Raw genomic sequence first — 23,979 nt, 5'->3', positions numbered from 1 at the left:
TCAAGTGCTCAACAAGCTGATGTCGAGTGGCTAGAGTACTGAATAACACAGCCCTAGAAGTTAAGTTTAGCATGTTAACTATACCATGCATCCTAACAGCATTTCTATTTTATAAATCCAGTTGTATGTTTACCTTCTTAAATTATCATCTTCTTAAGAGAGGGTGAAATAGCAAAGCATATGAGGCAATAAATATTTCTAATTTGAAATGACTTAAGGTCTAATACATTGGATTAAAGATGTTAATATTTTCCTTTAAACATTTTATAATCTAATACATACTTACGTTCAACCTAGTAATATTCTGTACACTTAGAGAAATAATATCATTCACAACTTTCCCAATATATATTGCATTTTTTCCTACCTGAGTGATTATTCCTAGGATTAAATCAGTTATACATAGTAGTCTCATCATTAGGCTTTTATTAAATAGACATATTAAATGATACTCAATGATTCTGTAGAAGAAAATTTTGGACCTCTGACCTTCTAGGGAACCTCCTCCAAAACTCTGAAGCATGACATGTTTTCTTATTTTTCCAAGCATATAATAATCATAAAAATACAAATACTAAAATAAAATACATAAAGTGAAATAGAAGTCTTCTATGATCCAGATACGGCCACTGTTAAGTTTCTCATGTACCTTTTGTGATTATCTTTATGCTCTAAAAATAAACACACACAGGGTGTAGATACACATCTGGGACACAGTTACTAAGACTCTTCTTTAACCTTATTCACTTCCTGGTGACCTCATTTAATCTCATACTTTTAAATACCATATACACACTGATGATTCCCATAATTGTGTTTCCAACCAAGACATCTCCCCAAAGCTGCAGACTCAGATGTCTCCACGTGGAAGTCTAACAGGCAGCCCAACACTCCAACATGAACTCCTGGTGTTCCATGCTAAACAGCTAAACCCATAGGCTTCCCCACCTCACTTAATGTAACCCCACCTTTCCAGTTACTTAGTCCAGAACCTTGAAATCAATTCTTTACATTTGTTCCCCGCACATCCCACATCTGATCCATCATAAAAATCTGTTGGCTCTACCTTCATAGTATTTCCAAAATCGGTCCACGCCCAACCTTCACCGCTAACTGATAGAAGCCACCATCATCTCTTACCTGGATTACCGCAATCCCCTAACTGGTATCTCTGCTTCACCCACGCCCACTGTCCCCTACCTACCCCTTTGGCTTATCTAGAACACAGCAGCCAGAGGGAGCCTTTTTCAAACAAAAGTCACAGCATGCCCATCCTTTGCTGAAAAGCCTCCAATCATTTCCCACCTCACCTAGACAAAAGCCAGTTTCTCAAGGCATCCTAAAAGGTCTGGAGGGCTCTACCTCTCTGATCTCATTTTTTACTCCTCTCCTACTCTGACCACATCTTCTATTGTGACTCACCTGTGTTCCCACTCACAGCCCCATGGGCTGCTTGCCATTCCTCAATCAAGTCGGACACACTCCCTACTTAGGAATTCTTACAGCTGTTCCCTCTGCCTAGAACACTCTTCCCTAGACAGCTAAAGGATTCTGCATCCATGTACATCAGGTGGTGACTCAAATGTATCTATGAGCCTTCCCTGACTACCCTACTTAGAAACCACCTCCCATTCCTATCCCGATACTCTATCCTCTCAACTACACTTTGTCTCCTCATAGAACTTTCAACCACCTAATATCTGCATATGTCATTCATTCATTCATTCAATATTTATGTTTTTAATGATGGATTCCAAGCACCCACATGAGGCTGGCACAGAGTAGACCTTCAATAATGATGTATTAAAGAAAGAATGATATGGTTAAAGTGGAATTACACTAAAAACAACTCTGCATTTATCTTTACTCACTTAACAGTATATTGTTGACATCTTTCACTGTCAACATTTAGATGTGCCACATTTTTTTTAATTCAGTGACTTCCCTCCCCAATTTATATTTTTATTTTAAAGTGATACATGCTTGCAAAAAACTGCAGAACATACAGAAGTGTAAAAAATAAAAAGTAAAAGCCAATTCTTCATACCATCTAGCATCTACATGCCCAAGGAAACTGTCAATGATAAGGGTGACTTCTAGATTCACACATTCCCCATGCACACATTCATACAAACACACACACACACACACACACACACATGCATGCCTGCAAGCAAAACCTGATATAGTGTGTTCTTTTTATATAATGGGATATTATATATATATATTATTCTGACACTTGCTCTACTCACTCAGTAATATATTTGTACATGTTTGCCTGAGTTGGGTGAAACAGACCAACACCAGTTTTCTTAAAAGCTATGGACAATTCCTTATATGAATATGCCATAAGATATTACAAACCCTCTCCTGATGAATATTTAGACAGTACTAATTTCTCTCTTTTTCAATAGCATATGAATATTTTTGCCAGTGCTTGCATGTATGTTTTAGTCCTGCCATAGTACCTATCTTATGCTGAATACACCATCTTCAGGTATTTACTCCCCCATATCTTTTGTCTGCCCTGATTCAAATGTAAACTCATGAGGCTGGGGAACTTGTCTGTTCGGCTCACTTCTGTAGAAAAAGTGCCTCATATACAATAGAGCTCAATAAATAAATGCGAATGAATAAATGAATGTATTACTTTGTACATTTTGGCAAATACTCTTAAAAGACAAATTTCTGGAAGAGGAGAGCTATGCCAATGGGCCATCTAACCTTGAGTATTAATTTCTAATAGATGAGATTTTAACATTACTTTAGAGCCCTCAGAGTTTGAACCAATTGTGTTTTTTCACTTTAGACAACCTTAACCTTGAGAGTTTAGGGGCCTAAGTAAAGGTGAATATTGTTTTTGACTATATCCAACTTAGTTTTCCAGATTTCAGACAGGTGAAGTTTTGAAAAATGACCAATTATCGTATTTCTAAAGTATTTTAAAACAAAAATGGTCTTAGAGTAAAATCACTTGGGAGCTACGAGAGATCTTAGAAATATTATCAAATTTTTTGATTAAAAGATGTGGACAGCTTCTCAAACCTGAAATGGGAAGTAAAAAGGAAAATGTCTATTCAAAGAAAGAACTCACCCCCTCCTGGGCCCAGCAGTTCATTGCTTAGCACATAACCTGGAGAAACAAAACCCCCTGTACACAAAGACGCATATGCACATTGTTTGTAAGGAAGAACTGCAAAAAACATGGACACTTAGCAGTGGGAGGATTACTACATATCACACAGTCACACTGCAGAAGAGTACGCAACTATTTTTGAAAAGTAGACAGAGCTAGATTAGCAACAGCCAAAGGTCTTTAGGACATACTGGTGAGTAAAAAAGCAAACATCAACAAATATTGACAATATGATAAAGTTTGTGTGAACACATACACAAAATCATGCTATTTATTCAAGGGGTGCATGCGTATGTGGGTCTATTCTTAAATACATGGACAGAGGTTGGAAAGACAAACAACAAACTGAGGGGGAAAAAATGACTATTTCTAGGGACCAGAAAATAATTCTGGCCCTTATTCTATCATCTTAAACGCTGGCCTCATTCTATCAGTTTTAGAAGTAAAAAATGTTTACACTTAAGTTATACTCTTAAAAATCAATTTAGGTAAAAGAGGATAGAAAACCCTGAGATGAGAAATGCACACTTACGCAAACTATTCCTTACCTCTAAATCCAATCCTTGTTATTTCCTAACTGTGCAGCCTCTTTTACTTATGAAACAAAACCTTAATTTTCATAGGAAAAAGTTAAAAGATTTGATCATGAGTAAATCAAACACATAAAAAATTTACATATTAGAAGACCTTTTTTTATAAGTCACAGGTAAAGTCAGAAATTTGGGAGGCTATCTCACCAGTTGACTCCCCTCCAGATGTTTCTTTTTTTTTCTTTCTTTGTTTCAAATCTCACTGGAGATGGTGATCCCACATCCCCTTTTGTTAATAAGTTCCAATGTGAGTAACACTTATAATTGGGTAGTTGGGGATCAAGGCTCCCCCTCACCACACAGACACGCACATGCACACACACCATTACCATAAGCAAGGAAAATAAATACTTTTCAACATGCTGAAAGAAAAAATCCAATTTGATCTCAGAGTATATAGGAAAAATATATACCTTGGTTTCCCTGAAAAATAATTTCATAAAATTGTATCTTTAACAACTATAGGCATCAATTTCCCTTCAAAATTTCTGGGAAAATTTTCATGTAAGCGGAAACACCAACTCCACTCTCAAACATCACAAATATAAACCCAACTTACTCAAGTTGTGATTGTCCTTTTTTTGCCTCTCTTTAGCCAATGCTCTTGCTTCTGACTCTGTGGGAAAAATACACGCTGTGCACGTGAATGAAGTAATTAGAAATTGGAACTGTTCAAGGCACACAAAAACATAAAATACAAAACATCTCATTTTCTAAACATATAGAAGCTTATTTGACTTGACTCTAAATAAAAACACAGTTTTAAAAATTATGACTTTTAAAAAGCTTGCTTTTTTCAAATGTAATATATAGCCAACAAAATGCAAAAACTTGGCTTCTACAAAATGGTAAAATACCAGTAACAAAGATGTCCAACATGCTGTAAACATACTAGGAAAAAATAAGTAACTAGAAAGCTATGGAAATTTGCCGTTTGTATCCTATTGTCAGTAATCAACTTTTCTTTTCAGGCGACAGAACTTTTCAGTTTTTGATGCTTTTGTAACACACTGACATGGAAACTGGGTAGAGAAGCTCCCAAACTGGATCTTTAGCTGATTCATGGGAATGGACTAATTTTTTTAGAACTTGGAGCCAAGTTCCATCAGAACCTGCTAGAGTGAAATCAGGAGTAACTATTTACTGGTCTGAGTTTACAGAAACAAAAATAGGAACAGGGTACAGAGGCATTTGGTGACAACTCCATTTGGCCTATTTACAGTATCTCTTGTGAAATTTTTGTGGTAAGGGATTACTTTTTGCCTTTAAAGAGAGAAAAAAAACACAGAATAAAACGTTTGATTAATCTTAGGATTCAGAAACCTTTGTTACTTTCTTTTCAGAAGTGATACGTGAAACACTACACTACCATAATTCAGAATTATACCTCCAAATAGAAATCTTTTTACCAAACTTTAGCCATAGAAACATATGTATGCATATGTTATTACATACATGTATATATACGCATATATACTATACATATATATATCTGTATTATATAGTCATGAGTATATATGCATATACATTGAAATAAGTCAGCTTCTGAATTATTTCTATATATTCAGAAGCTGTATTATTTTACTTGCAAAGGTGGTCAACCTAAACCATTTTTTATTTTTTTCTCACACACAGGCATTATAGGCAGCTTTTATTTACACACTCTCCACTTCAGTGTCTTAACTTTTTTCTTGTGGTCTTTTGGTTTGCTTTTGTTCTTTGTTTTTTTGTTTTCAGCTTGCCAGCCCTGCCCTGCCCCCGTGGCTTTCTGCCTGTCATCCTCAGCCCACCAGCTGTGAACCAGCTCTGGTCGGCAACCCAGGACACTTGTTGCCATCCAGTGGGCAGCAACCACCTCCCTGCCAGCAAGGCCAGACTCCTGCCCTGGGGAGGGGACTCTCTCCTGGGCGGGGTACTTCCCCAGTCTTAGGCTGTTCTTGAGTATTCATCCTCTCTTAGTAGCTAACTGCCTATACGTGGTTAACAATTATTTATTTTAAATCTTCCATGTTCAAATTGCTGCATGCTCTCTCCTTCCTGATAGGACACTGATACAGGTGGGAAAACTGGACAATAAAGATGATTTTCCCACCCTCGTAGGTCATATCTGTTGACTCCTAAGCCTGTTCTCTTATTGCTGCATTGTCCTGCCTCTCAAGCTATTGGTGGTTAAAACCCTAATTCATGTACATTTTCTACTTTTGCTGGCATTTTAACCCTTGTCCTGTCTGGATTGGTCATCTTCTGAAATACCAGTGACTCCAGAATATATTTATTATATAATAGTCCATTTTATCTGCTCTTTAAAAAATCAATTTATACCCCCTGCACCCACTGCTCCCACCTCATCCCTTGCCTCTGTTGTTTTCTTCTGTTGTTGAATAAACAATCATACACAAAATTCAAAACTTCACTTTGTCCTCAAGTAATAAGAATTTTATTCATGTCAGTCTGACCATACTGTATCATTATTTAATACAGATATTATTTAGCATATTTTCTAACACTTGGTACTTTCCCTTCCTGGTAGGGTACCTATTTGTTTATTAGGTTTTGATGGTTTTTACATACTAATTAATTTTTTTAACCCATCAATGTTTTTTTTTAATGTCTTTCTCCTGCCACAATCTTCCAAAGTATGTTTTTAAAAAGAGACCAGCGAACAGAATAGGAATTTCTGCACAAAATCTAGGTTCCATTCCCTCAGTCTGTTCACCCAATCCTGCAGGATGCAAGGACCAAATATTTAAAAGGGGGATGAAGTGAGGGCAATAAAATTTGGCATGGTTGAATGTCAGTTCTAACATAGTTTTGTCATGTCCTAATGGCCAAATGCCTTCCCTAAAGCATTAAACAAAATAGTGAAATAGGTAATTCACACTTGCCTCAAAAACATTTTATAATTTTATTTTTACTCTGTGTAACAAATCTTATGCACATGATACAGCAAAAATATCAGGGGGGTGTATGAAGATATAAGAAATACAGTCTTGCTTTATCCCAACTGTGGGCTTGAATGTGTGTCAAAGGAAATGCAGACCAGGGTTCTCAAACTCAAATGCCTCTTGGGGCTTGGTGAGTAACATAAACAAACCTAAGATTGTGTGGTAGCATTTTGTAATGCAAAGTGTTGCCTGCTACCCTCACCCCAAAGGGAAGAGCAGCCATAGACACAATAATGGGTATCATAGAGTAATGGTGCCATGGAATAATGGTGGTCCTAATTTTCAGTATCTTAAGAAATACTAGAAATAAGAATTTTTAAGTATAAATCCTCTATCTGAAATATTGCTCAATGTTTCAACTGTTGCATAGACCTAAATAAGTATGTCAGTCAGTTAGAACTAGCTGTAGGTCACTATTTGGATAGCTTTGCTTATCAGACAGTTAAAAGATGATCCCCACTAACAAGCACATGTATGAGGGTATTTACCTGTGAGCTCCCTTTTTATGTTGGGAAGATTGGCTGGACACGAGTTGCTGATGGTGAGGCCTGGGGGTGGCAGACTTTGATTGCCATAAAGGTCAATCAAATTTCCAGAGACAGGTAACTAGAGAGAGAAAATCAGAGATGGAAATGAATAACTGAACAATTCACAAGTTATTCAGCTAAAACCAATATCCTATTCCAGACTATTTAAAAGAAGTAGTTTGATGTAAAAAGTCATTTTTAAAATAAGCATGAAATGTTTACCTTTTCATTCACTCACATATACACTGTCTACCTAACTTTGAGAGAAAAATGGATGTAGAATCTCACCCATAACATGGTGATACTACTTAGTTTATAGGTTTATTCCGAGCATGGAGACAATGGATAATGTGGCAGACCCACTACCTAGCATATATCGTAGCATATAGAAGATGCTTTGTAAATGTTAGCTCTTACTGCAAAATAGGGTTCAATGGAGCTTGACTTTTTCACCAATTGGGTTTTTTGCCTAAGTCAATTTTCTTCCTTCCCTCTCCCCATCAATCCCTTCTTCTCCCTCCTCCTTTTATAAGGAAAAACAATAAAAAGTGTTTTCTTTTTGGAAAAGAAATCGTTTCCTTATTGCTAGAGAAATTATTTTCCTTGAAACTGAAATCCTTCACAAAGCCACGAGAGGGAGCCCAATGACTTTAATAAAATAACACAAATTTGCACTTAAAAAAAAGGAAAAGAAGCAGTTAGCTTTTTCAAACTGGCTTCTCCTCTTGTTCTGAATTGAACATATTGAAAGTAATGAACTTATTTTTTCCTAGACACTGACTTCCTTTTGTCATAAACGCATGTCCCTGTAACTAGGTCACTGAAGGAATCTGAGGTGCCCATTTGTATAGACATCAGCAGCCCAAGACATACCCTTTTCCCACCTCTTAACTACAGGAACACAGTTTAGTGACCTCACTACTTCCACAACAGAAACTTCCTATATCCAGTTTAATTCAAACAATTTCTATAACTATTTTTCGTGGGTAAGAATTTATGTCATTTAGCCCTTCTTACCTTTAATTATACTGTTTGAATTCTACTCTGCATCAGAGAAAAGCAAATACAGATAGCATTTAAGTGTGATTAAAATGTGTAGTGACCAAGAGGCATTAGTAAGAATTGTACTGCAATATTCTACCTCTCATTCTTTCAAATGGTCATTAACATACAGATGAAAATATCCCACAAAATAAAAATAGAATCAGATGTGTTTCCCCTCATCAGTATCCACTGGCCTCTATTATCATCATGACTTCTAAATAATTTATGAACTAAACCCCTAGCTAGAGGTGGGAGGGGCTATACCTAGAATAAGGTACTTTCTGATAGGTTAATATGACACTCTTATATGATTGGTTCTGGGGACAGGGAGGACACAATGAACAGAGCACATCTCTCTTCTACTCAGTCTTTTTTCCCTTTTGAAGGCAGGATCTAGGTACATAAGATGTAACATACATATAGCACAACAAAGATGCATATAAACAATGCATTATGATCATTTAAAATGCCCTTGAACCACATTTCAAGGCCTTCTAGCTAAGAAACTGATAAAATTTGACTTTGCTTACTAGCTGTCATTTCACTAAGTAGTTTTATTTGAAATAAGTCATCATGTTAGGGTCGGGAGTGCCCTGTTGAGTGCTCAGTTCTATTCTTGTCCAACTTAACACAGCAGAGTGAAAGGCACTCAAACGTCTCCATACAGCAGTATGAAGAGTCAGAGTTGAAACTTATAAAGCTGCTATGACATCTCATGACTCCTCTAGATTGCACAGATTTATCCTTCTATCATTCTGGAGTTTCAGGTTTTGGGAGAAGTAATGGGTATTAATACACCAGGAATGTGACTTCAAAAGTCAATGCAACAAACTAAAAAAGACTTCTTCCCATAGTTCCACAAATACAAATCACATGTACTGTTTCCAAATTGCAAATTGTAACTAAAACATGCAATTGTGCTATGATGATTTCTTAGGGACAATTAACAGACAAGTGGTATGTGAAGCTAGCTTTAAAGAAAACCTCTAATTCATCAAGGATCTACTATGAACAGACATGAAATTACAAGCTTCTCCAGGATAAGAAATATTTATCAACCACATTCTAAAGTAAAATGATACATTACATATTCTTAATAAGTGCAAAAGCACAGAAAGAGAGAAAGAGGGGGAGAGAGAGAAAAATTAAAAACTGGGAATGAGACAGAGACAAAGACACAAAAGTGGGGTGGAAACAGGTAGAGAGAGATCCATATACAGAGAGAGAGAAAGAGATAGAAAGACAGACAGGTGGGTCGGGGTGGGAGAGACAGACTGGGGAAGACCCAGAGAGAAACTGATTGGGAGGGCAAAAAACTTAAGAAACAGTTGCTGTGACCTGCGTGGATGGACAGCAGTGGCCCCCACAGAGGGAGATGAATTAAATTATCTATACCAAGAAGCCTTACCGGGCACTCTACTGAGGTCAGACATTATTACCTCTAGTGGAAAAAGCAGCTTATAACCCCTTATCTAGTTCTCTAAAAGATTTCCCACTTCAGCTGCTTTTCCAATGCTTGCTGATTAGGAGCTGGTAGCATAGAGCCTGCCAGAATATTTTACTGAGAAAAAAATAATTTTGTGGACACTTACTCTGTGCCAGACACAGAACTAAAAAGGCACCTTCAGTATGTTACTGTACCAATCTTACAGAAGAAAAAAAAGAAAAAGCCACAGTTCTAGCTATGTCTGAATGGAGGTTTTTAGTAAGAAGTTCATGCATCATATTAATAGCCATATTTGGGGAGTAGTATCAACCTGCCAATATTAACCAATTAGAAGTGCCAATTTCCAATTAATCTCTAAGTGGACTTAAACAAATAACCCCCATCCCTCCTCCTACACCTGCTGCTTGCCAGCCAAGTGTGGATATTCAAATTTACAAATGAATAGTATAGCATTTGGCAATCTGGGCTCAGGAGTCAGAGACCCTAGTTTAAAACCTGCCTCTGGTACTAACCTGCTGTGTGACATTAACTTCTCTGAGGGGTGATGTGGCCCTTTGAAGAGTGGTGATCCTATCACCCATTTCACAGGGTTTTATAAGAACTAAAAGAGATAAAGTCAGTGAAACAGTGCCTGCTACTTAAGTGATTGATAAGCTGCTGTGTTTGCTAACATTATACTTCCCTAGAAAATTATGTATTTCTAGAAAATTTCTATTCCCATTCTACAGTTTGGACAGTCAAGCTAATTTTCTCTTTGATCAGCAAAACCACCTGCTGTGTTAATTACCAAGTATCCAATTGACCATCACACCAATTTTACTCGACTGCAATACAAATCTAAACACAGCAATCAGGAGATCTGCAGGGCTGGAGTGACTAGTCAGAACCCAAAATCTGTGCTTCCCCATTGTGAGTTTTCCCCCCTTGCAGTAGACACTTGTCAATGTCTAGAGACATTTTTGGTTGTCACAGTTTGGGGGGAGATGCTATGGCATGAAGTGGGGGGAGGCCAGAGATGCTACTGTACATCCTACAATGGGCAGGCCACCCCCTACAACAAAGAATTATCCATCGCCAATGTTCATAGTGCCAGGGCTAAGAGCCCACGCCCTAACTGGTGGCTTAGGTCTTTGTAGTAACAGCTGTTACTCATTGAAGCTACAAAAAAGGAAGCTTGATTAAATTAATACAGCTTTCTAACTAAAGGCCAGTCTCCTAACCATGCATATTAAAGAACGGATTCTATAGTTCTCCTTCTGGGTTAGAAAAATACCCCCCTGAACACAGTTAAGATCATAATCAGTCAAAATAACACCTCTGGAGCTAAGAAAGAGGAAGCGGTTTCTTCTGTTAACATAGATATGTATGTCTTTGCTGGGTTTTTATCCAGCACATTAATCTGATGGACAAGATTTCATTTCCAGCATACAAGTTACAGGATGGACAGATCAAAGCCACAGTCTAATTGGGACAAATAAAGAGAAGGTAGATACACATGGTTCTGTGCCTCCAACTTGGTCTAAATTATGTTCTTCAATGTTCTGCTCCACCAAAATGAATATTTTTCCAAGCAAATGATCATTGTAAAATGTTATTATTTTTTTCTCTCTGGATGGTCCCCTTCTCTGAATATCAATTGAGCACTGTTAGCACAAGAAAACTGGGACTTTTATTCTTTGTTTGTGATGGTACAAGAGGGCCCTTGTGCTCTCAGAATGGTTATTTCTAGACTGTAATTCCCTTAGGATAGTTTCCTCTCTAAGTGTTTCTTCCACTTTATGTTTTTTAAGAAGTTGACTTGAAATAAAGCATTTCAAAGAATAACACAAAGGGGGTAAAATGCCTGACATAAAGAATATTAAGTTTAAACTTTATTATGGGGAAAAAAATTAAAATGTTAGTAAGTTGTAGTTTTATCATTTAATTGTGACAATCAAAACCCAAATTTATCAAGAGTAAGAGCTAGTAACTAACATTCAGTAAGAGCTTAAGGAGCATTCTAAATGCTTTTTGTGTAACTCTTAGAATTTTCACATGGATTCCATTGTTTTATATGCTATTATTATCCCCACGTTCCAGGCAAGGAAAGTGAGGCAGAGAGGTTAAATAACTCACTCAAGAATATATATTAAATTCAGAAATCTAGCTCAGAGTCTATGTTCTTAACCTATATGTTATATCATCTTTCCCCTAACAGCAAAATGTTGAAATAGTTTGTCATGCGAAGGCTCTGTTAGGACCACATTTAGCCTTTTCCACGGTGGGAATATAAAAGAAAACTGGACAAAGTAAGTGATTTCTAAGGGTGGCTACAGGCTACTCCTCTCCTGGCTGGGAATGAATTCAGCTCTGCCTAGGGGATCTCTCTGATCTGGGAACTCCCCTGATATGACCCCACTGCTCCTGAATTAGCCTTCTCCAATTAAGGTCTAAGGTGGTCTCTTCTTTCTAGACTGGTAAGCCCCCGAAAAGAGGAAGCAAACCTTACTCGCCTGAGCCCACAGTACCATGCCCAGTGCTGGTGATGTATCAGGCTAAGTCAATCTGAAAATTAGTTCAGAGCAATCAGATAACAAAGGAGTAAGATGACTACTCTAACTCAGACTAACTGAGGAGACGTGGGTATTGGGTCTAAAGGAGAGACACAAATGGGGGTCATGACAACTGTCTTCAGAAGAGTCATGAAGACAAGTTCTCTATGAGGCAAACTGGGGCCCATGTCTGGAATTCACAAGGACTTATTGTGAGGAGTATCTGGATTGTTAAGTATGATGTTATTTTAACATAGCGCTGGACACATTAGGTGCTCAATGAATACCACCTGAATAAAATACTATCAAAGTTATTTTATATTATAATAAATTACACTTATCAATTTAGACATTTTTGAGCACAATTTATGTTTCCAATGTTAAATGTGATACATATACGATGACTATGTGAAGGTGGTACAATTGTCAGTCCCACTTTACAGATGGGGAAATATAGGGCTTCAAGAAGCTAAGTAATGCAAGGTCACACAGTGAATGGCTGACTGACTTGGAGTTTGAATCCAGATCTGATCACAAATTCTAACTCCTAACCATTGTGCTTTACTGCTTTTCTTATGGGTTAGTATCTTTCATCGGAGGATTTTAAGAAGCTGTATTTCTGATATTTTTATGGTGAATGCAGAGGATGTATGTGTGAGTACTAGTTTGGCTCAGATGACTGCAAAGGTCCTCACTACTGGAGAAAAAAAGCAATAATTTTTTTTTAACTATATCAATTCTATAGTCCTCCTGAGTGTACCCAAGTATGCACTTGATTCCACTGGCAAAACGACCACCCCCATCAGCAAAGTTTTTTGGGTGACTAGGCCATTGCTAATTAATGCTGCTAGGGAGTTGAACACATTGTAAATAAACCCATGTCTTTGAGTATATTTATAAATTCCCTAGTGTAAGCTCCCCCAAGTGTTTTGCTCATGTTCATCCTAAGATTCTGACTGCTGACAAGTGAAGCACAGAGTTGGAAGCAGAAGAGTTCCACAAAAGTCAACCACGAACTCAAAGAGGGTGGGGAGAGTCTGGCATGGAAACGTTTGTCACAATAGAAGAACATTAAGTTCTTTCAAAATCAAGGGTAAGAAGTTGGCCAAAACTAAAGATCCTCGGAGAGGTTTCCAGGAGAGTCCTCACCCCTCAAGACTTTGAGTAACTGAACTTAAAGAACTGGACCAAGGTGGCAAAAAAAAGAAACTTCTAGTGATAAAAATTTAGTTTACCAAGAACTTTGGTATAAATCAAGGGCGGTCATGTTCCCTGGCTGAGAGAATTATAGGAATTCAGTCTTTTAAAAAATAGATATAGAATTTACCATCTTAAACATTTTTAAGTGTACCGTTCAGTAGTGTGAAATATAGTCACACTGCTGTGAAATTGATCTCCAGAATGTTTTCCTGCAAATCTGAAACTCTATACCCATTAAACAACAAGTCCTTGCAGCCCCTCTCCCCTGTGGAAGTTAGTTTTTAAATTCTAGTTATTGAAGAATGTGACAGTCTCACGGAAAAGCTTGCAGAAGAAAGAGAAAAGGATTGGACTTAGCTATTCAAAGATCTACTGAGGGGCCCCAACTCTGACACAGCCAATCTATGAATCTTGTGCAACTAGCTAACCTTTTCTAACCCTAAAACTGGGGGCAGTGATACCACCCCCAACTTCATTCAGAGTATTATTTCAAGAATGACACTCACAGAATTATTGCAAGGACCAAGATTTGCATTAAGACTAGCAAAGAGTAAGCATAAGATACAAATGTGAGGAGTAAGAGCAAATAAATACAGGCAAGGCTTCCAATTATAGATGGTAAACAGGTAACATGTAAGAGCAAATATGACTACTGGTTTATTAACTAAAACTGGAATAAATTTTGCTGTTGAAGAAAGGTAATTCAAATGTCACTCTAGCACTTGTGCTGAGTAAGGTACTGTCTTTACAACCTGCATTAATTTTTCAGGCCAACTAGAAAACTACTGTATAGAGTACAAACCATAGCATTTCCCTTGGTAGCTCTGTACTAAGTGGGGCTTTAGATGTCAAGGGGAAGTGGGAGGCCTAGCATCCTACTGCAAGTATACTGGACTCCAGGGAATGCAGAGCTTTATCATGGGGGTACTGATAGACTCATGAGAAATTCTTAATTTCTGATGTTAAAGTCACTTATTTGTAATCCTGAGATAATTCACTTCTTTATTAATAAGAAATTTCTCAATGAATTACAAAGATTAACTAAAGTTCAAGAAATGGGAGAGAACACTATAAATATCTCAAGATTTTCTTTAAAAAAAAGTCACCAATACCGTATTTGCCATTTGTAAGGCAGGATCCATCAAGCTCAGGATTTCTTCATTATAACTTGACTCCAGGCTAATGATGTCATCTATTACATCATCCATCTGCAGGAAAAAGGGCAATGGTGGAGATATAAGGAAAAACTGTGCAAAGCAACCCAAGGAGACTTATGGCCTTTTCTTACCCAAAGAAATAATGCTCTTTAGTTTGACTCTAAGAAGTTACTTTCTCCTAAAATATCAACATTACTGAAGGCCATTAGTACTAAAGGGTGGTAAGGATGACATCTGCAACCAGCAATTAGTGAGTGATTACTAGGTGCTAGGCACTGGGTTCAGGGCTTTTCATGGACTTATTTATCCCTGACAATAATCCTATCAGGGTCGGTCTATTATTGTATCAATTTTCCAGGTGAGATAAATGAGAAGCAACTTGCCCAAACACATCAAAGGGCTAGAACCACAATTTGAGCCCATGCTCTCAATGGCTATGTTAAACTGCCTGCCAGGATAGAACCAGGAAATCACATCTTAAACGATGGATACCAGTTCCCTATTGTCTCTAAAGACTATTCCCCATACCCTTCTTAGACCCTCCTTGGAGTAGAAAAATACAGGTGGTAATCAGCCCCTGGCTCCCATCAGGGAATGTGGGACACCGTGGCTATCAGGCCACTGGCTAGCTCAGCACTGTTCTTACAATGATTTGTAAAATTAGTTTCTCCTTGTACAGCTGCCAGTGTGCTCGGTACTCCCCAAGGAGTACGCCAGGACGAGGTTATCATTACAGTCGTGGAGATCACATTCCCACTAGATCAATTTTATTCCTGAAGTACCAAAACATCAGTTATGATAATAAACAACAGTGATTACATGTGCATTGCAGCAGTTGCAAAGACAAGTCTGTGAAAACATTTCTTTGTAAACACCTTTTATATTCGAGCCAGTTGGTGTGTTGTGTGTGTGCACACACACATGTCTGGATCTTAGATAGGGCTTCATAAGTACACAATGAAATCTCAGCACTCAGAGGAATGCTCCTTGATGTCTTTTTGCCAAGTCCAATTAAATAGGAGGCTCCAAAGTCATGGGGCTCGTTGGAATCTTTATCTTCCCTCTTTCTGTATCAGTGGCAAAGACTAATCTTTAAGAGCCTCACTGGGCCAATCTGTAAAATGGGGTTAATAATACTCATTGCCTTATTGGAGTCTTATGAGATTTCAGGATAAACCATATAAAGTGTTCACAGTGCTGGGAATATAATAAGGATCCAAAAAAATAGTGTTATTCAGTGATCCCTGAGAAGAATAATGGGAAGTTCAGTTTTTAATAACTGCCAGACTATTTATGATAAAGTTCCATTTTTAGTCACACCATTTTATTTGGGTTTTTGTTTTTTGTTTTTAAGAGACGGTTTTCTATTTGAGTCAGTAAAAAGGTAAATGGGCCAGGGGATTTATGTACGACCTCTGTTTGTAAATATTTAATTTTACTTTACAGAAATAAAAGTAATGGGCTTGGTGTGATAGAATTTTTTAAATAATTTGTTTCTCTTCTGATACAAGCAACACAAGGTGAGTTAATAGGAAATACAGAAAAGCAAAAAAACTGTTAGCTTCTTTTTTTAGACACCAATGCACACATTTTAAAACATAAATATACTAACAAATGGCTGTAGCATAATTTATACATCCACTAAATAGGATGTCATACAAGAACCTTAATTACTTGGGAAAGTATCTATGGAATATTATTAAATTAATAAAGTTTCCAAATATATATTCCATGAGATTCTATTTTAGAAAACAATATATATACACATGCACACACACACCAACACACAAAACTTGGTTTTCCTAATAGCCTATTCAAGTTGCTATCCCACAGATTTGGATAACATACCTTGATGATGGTGTCTAAAAGAAGTACAGCATTTAACATTTTGGTTATAAAAATGTATGTATTTTAAGCACTTTTTAATGACTTCAAACAACTTAGGGAAAAAGGCATTTTAAGTTTCATTTCCCTGTTCATAGCTTTCTCTATTAAAAAAAAAATCAATGGAGAGGAGAAAAAAAAAACCTTAAGTCATCGGGAAGGTGTGATTAGCCACAAATATAGATTCTCATTACAAAGTGTTACATCCTTGGGCTGCCAAGCAGTTCAGTACCTGCATGCACGACGCTCGCGAATGCGTGTTCATACTTGGGCATTCGCTCTCCACCCTGTTTTGCTCTTCAAACTTATAAAATCCCTGCAAAAACACAAGCAAAATCAGCCCATGACTTGGATTTGCAAATGACTTTTCAATGACATGTTTACACGAGGCTGATGGTGTAGCAACAGGATGAACTAAGCTTTCAAAGAGAGTGGAATCTGTCCGAGAAATGAAATAATGAAGGAAGAATTTCCATCACATTCGGCTTGATAAATGACAAATATGGACAGAGAAAAATAAGACAGTTGGTTTGGGCATGGGGAAAGATTTAGTCTCCCTAGAAATCAAATCAACCAAATTTCAGAAAAGTCACCTTTGAAATCACATAGACATTTCAGAGTCCAGTAAAACTCCATTAAAATGAGGCTCATCGCCCCATAATTTGGAAATAACAAGCATTAAATTACAACTCTCCTCTTAGGTAATTTTATGCTTCAAATTTTGACGCAACAATTAGCTCGAGGTGTGTTTGAGTCTTGTCTCCAATCCAGCCTTTACAAAAGCAGATTTAACGGCAGCAAAAATTTGATAATGAAAGTGAATTTATCCAGCAATTAAACCTTTGCTTTTCTGTTAAATTCTCCTGTGATATATTGTTCAAATCCATCCACGCACATTCTGTGCTTTTTTTTTTTTTTCAGACTTGGGGAGAAATAAAAATAATATTCCAGACATTCACAACAAGCGGAACTTCTAAACCGCCTGTCCCACACCTTTTCTATTTTTGCTTTTCCTTTTCCACCTTCCCTTCTCCTCTCTCTGCATTTTTACTGCTTTGTAAATGGAAAGGCATTGAAGAGAAGAGAGCACTCAGATAACATAGCGGAAACAGGCTGGGAGAGAAGGTGTCCTCCCCTCCACGGTCCACACGGGGTGCGCCAGGTCCCCCGGTAGACGCATAACGCAATAACCCAGTGACAGTGAGAAGAGGCTGCACTGTGACAGCCAGGTTGCAAAATCTGGGACAAAGGCCAGTGAATGTGGCCCTGAGGACAGACTAGAGTCAAGTGTGGGGATAATATGCAACAGACAGTATTTTAGTGTAAGAAAACAGGAGAGGGGAGGAGACATGAATTACCTCTTTGTCACAGTTGGAGTTAAGTGTGAGCATGGCCATAGGGCTGTTGGGCGCGCTGCTCCCCGGCACTGGTGGCATGACATGGTCGCCAGGCTGGTTTGGACATGGCAAGCTCAGGACTTGGTTGGCATGTTTATTTGCTAAAGTGGTAGAAAGGTACTGCTTTACCTGCTGCCTTTGGGCTTGCTGTATGTGGTACTTGGTGGGGTTTTCGAGGTGGGTCTGCACCTGAACATAGCCACGGAGGGAAGAGAAGACAGCGCTGTTATTTGTGAGTTTCGGTCAGCTCTTTTTTTCCGGCACAAACATGAGACTGGCCAATCCACCAACAGAATAAATTATTAAGCCCCTGTTATGTACCAGGCACTGTGCTAATGGATTTTGATATTACTGAAGTTTAAAGTCTAACTCTCAGGATTTGGGGTAATACTTTGCCCTGTGTTGTTTCCTTGCTAATTAGCTGTACATTTTAAAACCTTGTGCCCTTTTACTCATGTCTAATAATTTAAAGTTTGTAACTATCTGTAGGACAAATATTTCACCTACACACCTGAAAGGGTTTATTAAGATCAGAACAACAATGTAGGGAAAGGGTATAACAATTTATTTCACTTTCCTTGGCAAACAGCACAGCTTTCTGTTGGGAGGCAAAAATATTAAGAATCAACTGTAAAACGGTGTAGAAAATAAACAGAAACATTCTGATGATTAAATCAGCTAACTGTGGATTAATTCCTCCCACTTTGATTTGTACATGATTATTCGGCATTTTAATTAAGATCCTGAACACAACACAAAAAGCAATTCCACATTAAACAGTTTCTTTCAAAAGTGTAACACTTACATGTATGTGTTTTTAAGGCATGACTAGTAAGCCACCAAGATACTTTTCTCCCTTCCTTATAAATGTTAATACAGAATTAGAAATGCTTTAAAAAAATCAATGATATTCAATTTCAAGTCACTTTTTTCCTTTATAAACACAATTTAATCTTACAAGCTATTTACAGGAGCAGATGGAGAGAGCACAGCCATGCACTAAGGGGAAAAATATCCTACTAATATTTGCTTTGTTCAAAACCACATTGAATTACTTCTTAAGGTATCAAACACTAAACAGCATTAAACCAGTAGACTTGTACTTACTGAAAATGTATCTATCACAATAGCGTGAAAACGTGAATTACTCAGTTTATTGCATTTCAGACTCTAAATATGGATAAGAATAAAGCTCACCTGATAGTGATTATATTCTAGCATTTCCAGCATATCGTTTTAGGTGGCCCCAATCCAAGGAGAAACGGTAGACTATCCACTCCCTCTACTTTCTGTAATTCCGATTCAAAGACTGACTGGCATAGAGAAGGCACTACAAACAAGGTATCCTGAGACACCACCGGAAACTCTATCACAGCAGCCCTGCCTATAATAACCTAAGCTAATTAGTTATGCATGTAAAGAAAAAAAAAAAAACAACCATTCATTCACACAAGGGACTTTTTTTTTTGGAAGCCCTACAAGTTTGTTCTTCAATATCAATATCAATTTTTCCCCTGGTTTGACGTCAGGCTTTTTTCATAAAAATAAAAGAACCTTTTTAAGTGATGAGCTATCAAAGTCAAACTAACTGTCAGATCAAGGCCAATTCACTATTCATCTTTAGTTCCAGTAGTATTAATAGACGATGGTATTTCTCTTTCAGCAATAGGTTAAAAGCAAGATGCCCCCTTTGGAGAAGACATCGCCTAAGCTGCTATTACACAAAACTTTTCTAATAGCTAAATAATTTTGCCACTGCCAACTGCAGGAAATCCATCTTTTAGTATGGAAAAGTCTCTGCTGAATTTTCAAGTTCAAATCTTATCTCATATCCTGGTCTCAATGTGCACCTTTTTTCTTAGCTGGATAAATGTGTAACTTTCATACTGACCTCTTATCAGAAAAAGGGGGAGCCATCCTAAATAGAACAGGAAAAATACACACACGTGCGCGCACACACGCACGGAACTGGATGTATGTTTCTGTGGAAAATAAAAAATAAATACCTCCCTAATTTAACCCTGAAATTGGGAAGCATGAAAATTTTCACTAAAAATATTTTATTACAATTATCAGGGCTAGAGAAGAATGAAGGTTATCATATACACAACTGAAACATATTTATCATCCATTCAAACCATTATTTACTGTTTTTATGTGCTAAACACTGTGCAAGGCATAGAATGTACATTGTGAACAAAGAGACATGACTGACAGCTCTATGAGACTTATAGTCTGGAGCAAGGCAAAAAAGAAAAAAAGCAAACAAGCAAATACCTAAAAATTATAATAAGTGGTTAATATTCACTGTTGGAATGGGGAGATATTTTAAGCCCCAAAATTTGAAATTCAATAATTCTGTCCAAATGCCCAGGATAATGAAGTTCTTTAGGTTGACAATCTCAAATTGTTTCAAATGACTGATCTAACATGCACACAGAGGTTCACAGAGACATTTTAAGTTTCATAAAGGGTCCAGACACGATAATGATGAGGACAACAGACATTACTAAAATAAACATAAAATGAGGGCAATGGGTGTAATGTGCTTATTTCACTATTACACTTAAAAAAGAAAGGGCTGCACATTTAAAAATAAATGTTAATTCACTGGCAGATCCTTATTCTTTAATGAATTAGAATTTTATGCTTTTGTAAGGAAAGAAACAACTTCCTCTCTATTTAGCATTGTCATTGAGGTCTCTAATATATCTAGGTTGGGTTAATCAAAGTGGGATGTATTTTGTAATTTTACTGTCAATGCCTTTTTGGTTTTCAAGTAAGTTGAGAATAGACTGGCTGTAAATATAATGCAGCAGGCAGAAAATCTCCAATTGTTTCCAATCTAAACATTTAAAACAGGTAACATAAATGAGGGACATGAGTTGTAGGGTAACAGGGAGTCGTGAGGTCTGTGGCTAACTAGAGCACACATGTCTCATCTAAAAGAAATAGCTGCTATAAGCTGCAGTTGATGATAGACATTTGGTAATATCAATCCAGTCAAGCTAGACCTTCTGATTTTTAAGTTTAGCTGGCAATCTTACCTTTTTAAAGTGAAATCTCCCACAATAAAAATTTGATATCTAGTCATTTGATTTTTCACATTTGTAAAAGACGAGTCAAACATATCTGTCGGCTGGACTCAGCCTATAAGCTACTAGAGTATGGCCTCTGCTTTCCACTGTCCAGGAGGCTACTCTTCTTATCTACATTCCCTGAGGCATGGCCTGGGTTATGAGGAGAAGTTGGTTCCTCTTCTGAAATGTTAGTGTCATATCCAGGCATTTCCTGGTGCTTCTCTGAGAGACAGCATGCCTAACAGCACATTCAACAGAATAGTTAAGAATTTGAAACCTGGGTTCAAATGTGACTTTGCAACTTCCTATTTACATGACTTTCTCTGCAAGTCATTAAATTTTCTAGGCCTTCATCTCCTCATGTACCCAGTGGGGATGATAACAGAGGCTGCCTAGCAGAGGTGTTTTCAGCATTAAAGGAAATCTTACCTCTCACAGGCTTAACACATGTCTGAAGCAGCAGTTCTCAAACTTTTTTTGTTTTGGAACCTCTTTAAACTCTTCAGTTTTATAATGTCTATGTAGGTTATTTATCAATATTTACCATATTATGAATACAAACTGACCAAATTTTTAAAACACAAGATTACACACACTACATTATGTTCCACTGGCCATCAGAATAATGATATTTTAATACTCGGGTAGTCTTTGTAAATGTCTTTATATTGCTGAGATGACCATGGAAAAAGGAAAATAACACCTCTGTATTATTATGAAAATAGTTTTGACCTGTCAGAATCTTCAGGATCCTCTAATGACACTTCGAGAACTGGCTGAGAACACAGATAGTACTCTAGAATTATTGATGCCCCATCCCAGCCATGTTGTTCAGCACTGTGTGTGTGTGACACAGCCTCCATGTGCCTTGCCTCCCTCGTCCAAAAGATGCTAGAAGAAGATAGTAACTCTGTCCTAACTTCCTCTATAGCATTATTATGAGGCTCTAAAGTCCTCAACGATTTTAAAAGCCATATAAATATAATGTTCTGTCTTCAAGCATACTAAACCATAACTTTTTAGTTAATGGCTTCCTTTCATTAATTTTTAAATAGCCAATCAAACAAGCATACAAATGGAATCATACATAAGGGCATTAAATATCTGCATGATTTCCTGATAATTTTTCCATGTTTTTGACCTTCGCACTATCCATTAGGAATTCAGATAGCAAAAGTTGGGTATTGCTGAACACTCAAACCATAGACCATAAAATAAAGCTGGTATATTTCATCCTCCCTCAAAACACAGTATATTGCTGATATAATTTATATTTCACATAAATAAAAGTATGTTATTAGCTATCTAGATAAAGTGCAAAAATCCAAAGGCTTTGAAACTCTTCTTCCTTTTTACAGCTACTTTCTTTTTTAGTTTTTTTTCTTTCTTCATTCAGATCTTAAATCAATAGCAAAAGAATTGGAATGGATCACCTTCTAATGATCACATTTTAGCTTCACCACTTCCCAGTGACATTGACATGTTATTTCCCAACAGTTTTATTCTAAAGAGATTCTGGAGCACATCAGTGTATGATGGGGCCTATCGATATGCCCATCCTGCCTGATAAAAGAATTCACTGGAGGAAAAAAAGAAACGCCCCAAATGATGTCCACTCTTCTATTCTCTCAACTATTTGTAAACCAGAATTTAAGTAAAACTGAGTGAGGAATCCCATAATTCTTTCTGTTCATAATTGATTCTACTTTTTTGCTAAGTTAGTAAAGTGTTCATTTTTCTCCTTTTATGTTGAAACAGAACATGCCCTTCTGCTCAGCATATTTAAGGAAAATTAATGGGATTATAATTCAATCAATTGCTATCCACTACCACCACTATACCACCATTCTTTTCATACTGTTTCTTAAGTGACAATTTACAGAGAAGGTCAATTATGTAATCACCATCCCTGAAAAAATGATGAAGTGGGGAAAGTCAGCTTTCTTAAATAATTTGGGCAGAGTCTTGCCCAGGAACACATCTGATATGCACCAAGGTTCTTTTCAATCCCACAATTATAATGTTATAGAAAACTCAAGCCCAGAATACATGTTCTCAGATGCTAAGTTGCACTTTCTGTACCATCTGTACAAAGGTATCCTTCACAAAAAATAAGGACATCAAGGATATGAATCCTTATGTAAGACAGAGGAATCAAAATCAGGTCCAAACAAAAAAGCAAAAATAGAGACCTTAAATAAAGGAAAGGGAGAAGGGACTAACATTGATAAGCCAAGTCCTTTTCCCTGTCCCAGGGCTCTGTCTACCAGCTCACCCTGGCCTGCTCCCTAGTTTTTTAATTTAATTTTATTTTATTTTGGTATCATTAATCTACAATTACATGAAGAACATTATGTTTACTAGGCTCCCCCCTTCACCAAGTCCCCCCACATACCCCTTCACAGTCACTGTCCATCAGTGAAGTAAGATGCTGTAAAATCGCTACTTGTCTTCTCTGTGTTGTGCAGCCCTCCCTGTGCCCCCCATGCACTATACATGCTAATCGTAATGCCCTCTTTCTTTTTCCCCGCCCTTATCCCTCCCTTCCCACCCATCCTCCCCAGTCCCTTTCCCTTTGGTAACTGTTAGTCCATTCTTGGTTCTGTGAGTCTGCTGCTGTTTTGTTCCTTCAGTTTTCCTTTGTTCTTATACTCCACATATGAGTGAAATCATTTGGTACTTGTCTTTCTCCACCTGGCTTATTTCACTGAGCATAATACCCTCTAGCTCCATTCCTGTTGTTGCGAATGGTAGGATCTAGTTTTTTCTTATGGCTGAGTAATATTCCATTGTGTATATGTACCACATCTTCTTTATCCATTCATCTACCGATGGACATTTAGGTTGCTTCCATTTCTTGGCTATTGTAAATAGTGCTGTGATAAACATAGGGGTGCATCTGTCTTTCTCAAACTTGATTGCTGCATTCTTAAGGTAAATTCCTAGAAGTGGAATTCCTGGGTCAAATGGTATTTCTATTTTGAGCATTCTGAGGAACCTCCATACTGCTTTCCACAATGGTTGAACTAATTTACATTCCC

At 37.3% G+C, this 23,979-nt stretch overlaps 1 protein-coding gene across 13 annotated transcripts in view; it reads right to left on the bottom strand.

The window, feature by feature from the left end:
- The window catches only part of MITF (melanocyte inducing transcription factor), a 201,115-nt gene that overhangs the window by 13,037 nt on the left and 164,099 nt on the right, over positions 1-23,979 (bottom strand). For 8 of the 13 annotated variants that reach the window (XM_073230893.1, XM_037019263.2, XM_073230895.1 and 5 more), the window contains 5 exons: positions 17,820-18,047; positions 16,694-16,777; positions 14,533-14,628; positions 7,160-7,277; positions 4,286-4,360 (listed from right to left, as the gene is read on the bottom strand). In XM_073230893.1, coding sequence (XP_073086994.1) covers positions 4,286-4,360; positions 7,160-7,277; positions 14,533-14,628; positions 16,694-16,777; positions 17,820-18,047 — 601 coding nt within the window. The remainder of the gene's footprint in view (positions 1-4,285; positions 4,361-7,159; positions 7,278-14,532; positions 14,629-16,693; positions 16,778-17,819; positions 18,048-23,979) is intronic. The other 5 variants (XM_073230894.1, XM_073230898.1, XM_073230897.1 and 2 more) reach the window with 4 other exon arrangements.

This window comes from Manis javanica, chromosome 3 (assembly GCF_040802235.1).
Source record: "Manis javanica isolate MJ-LG chromosome 3, MJ_LKY, whole genome shotgun sequence".
Classification (NCBI taxonomy): Eukaryota; Metazoa; Chordata; class Mammalia; order Pholidota; family Manidae; genus Manis; species Manis javanica.
Note: the sequence above shows the minus strand (reverse complement) of the source record. Positions and strands in the feature narration are given on the sequence as shown.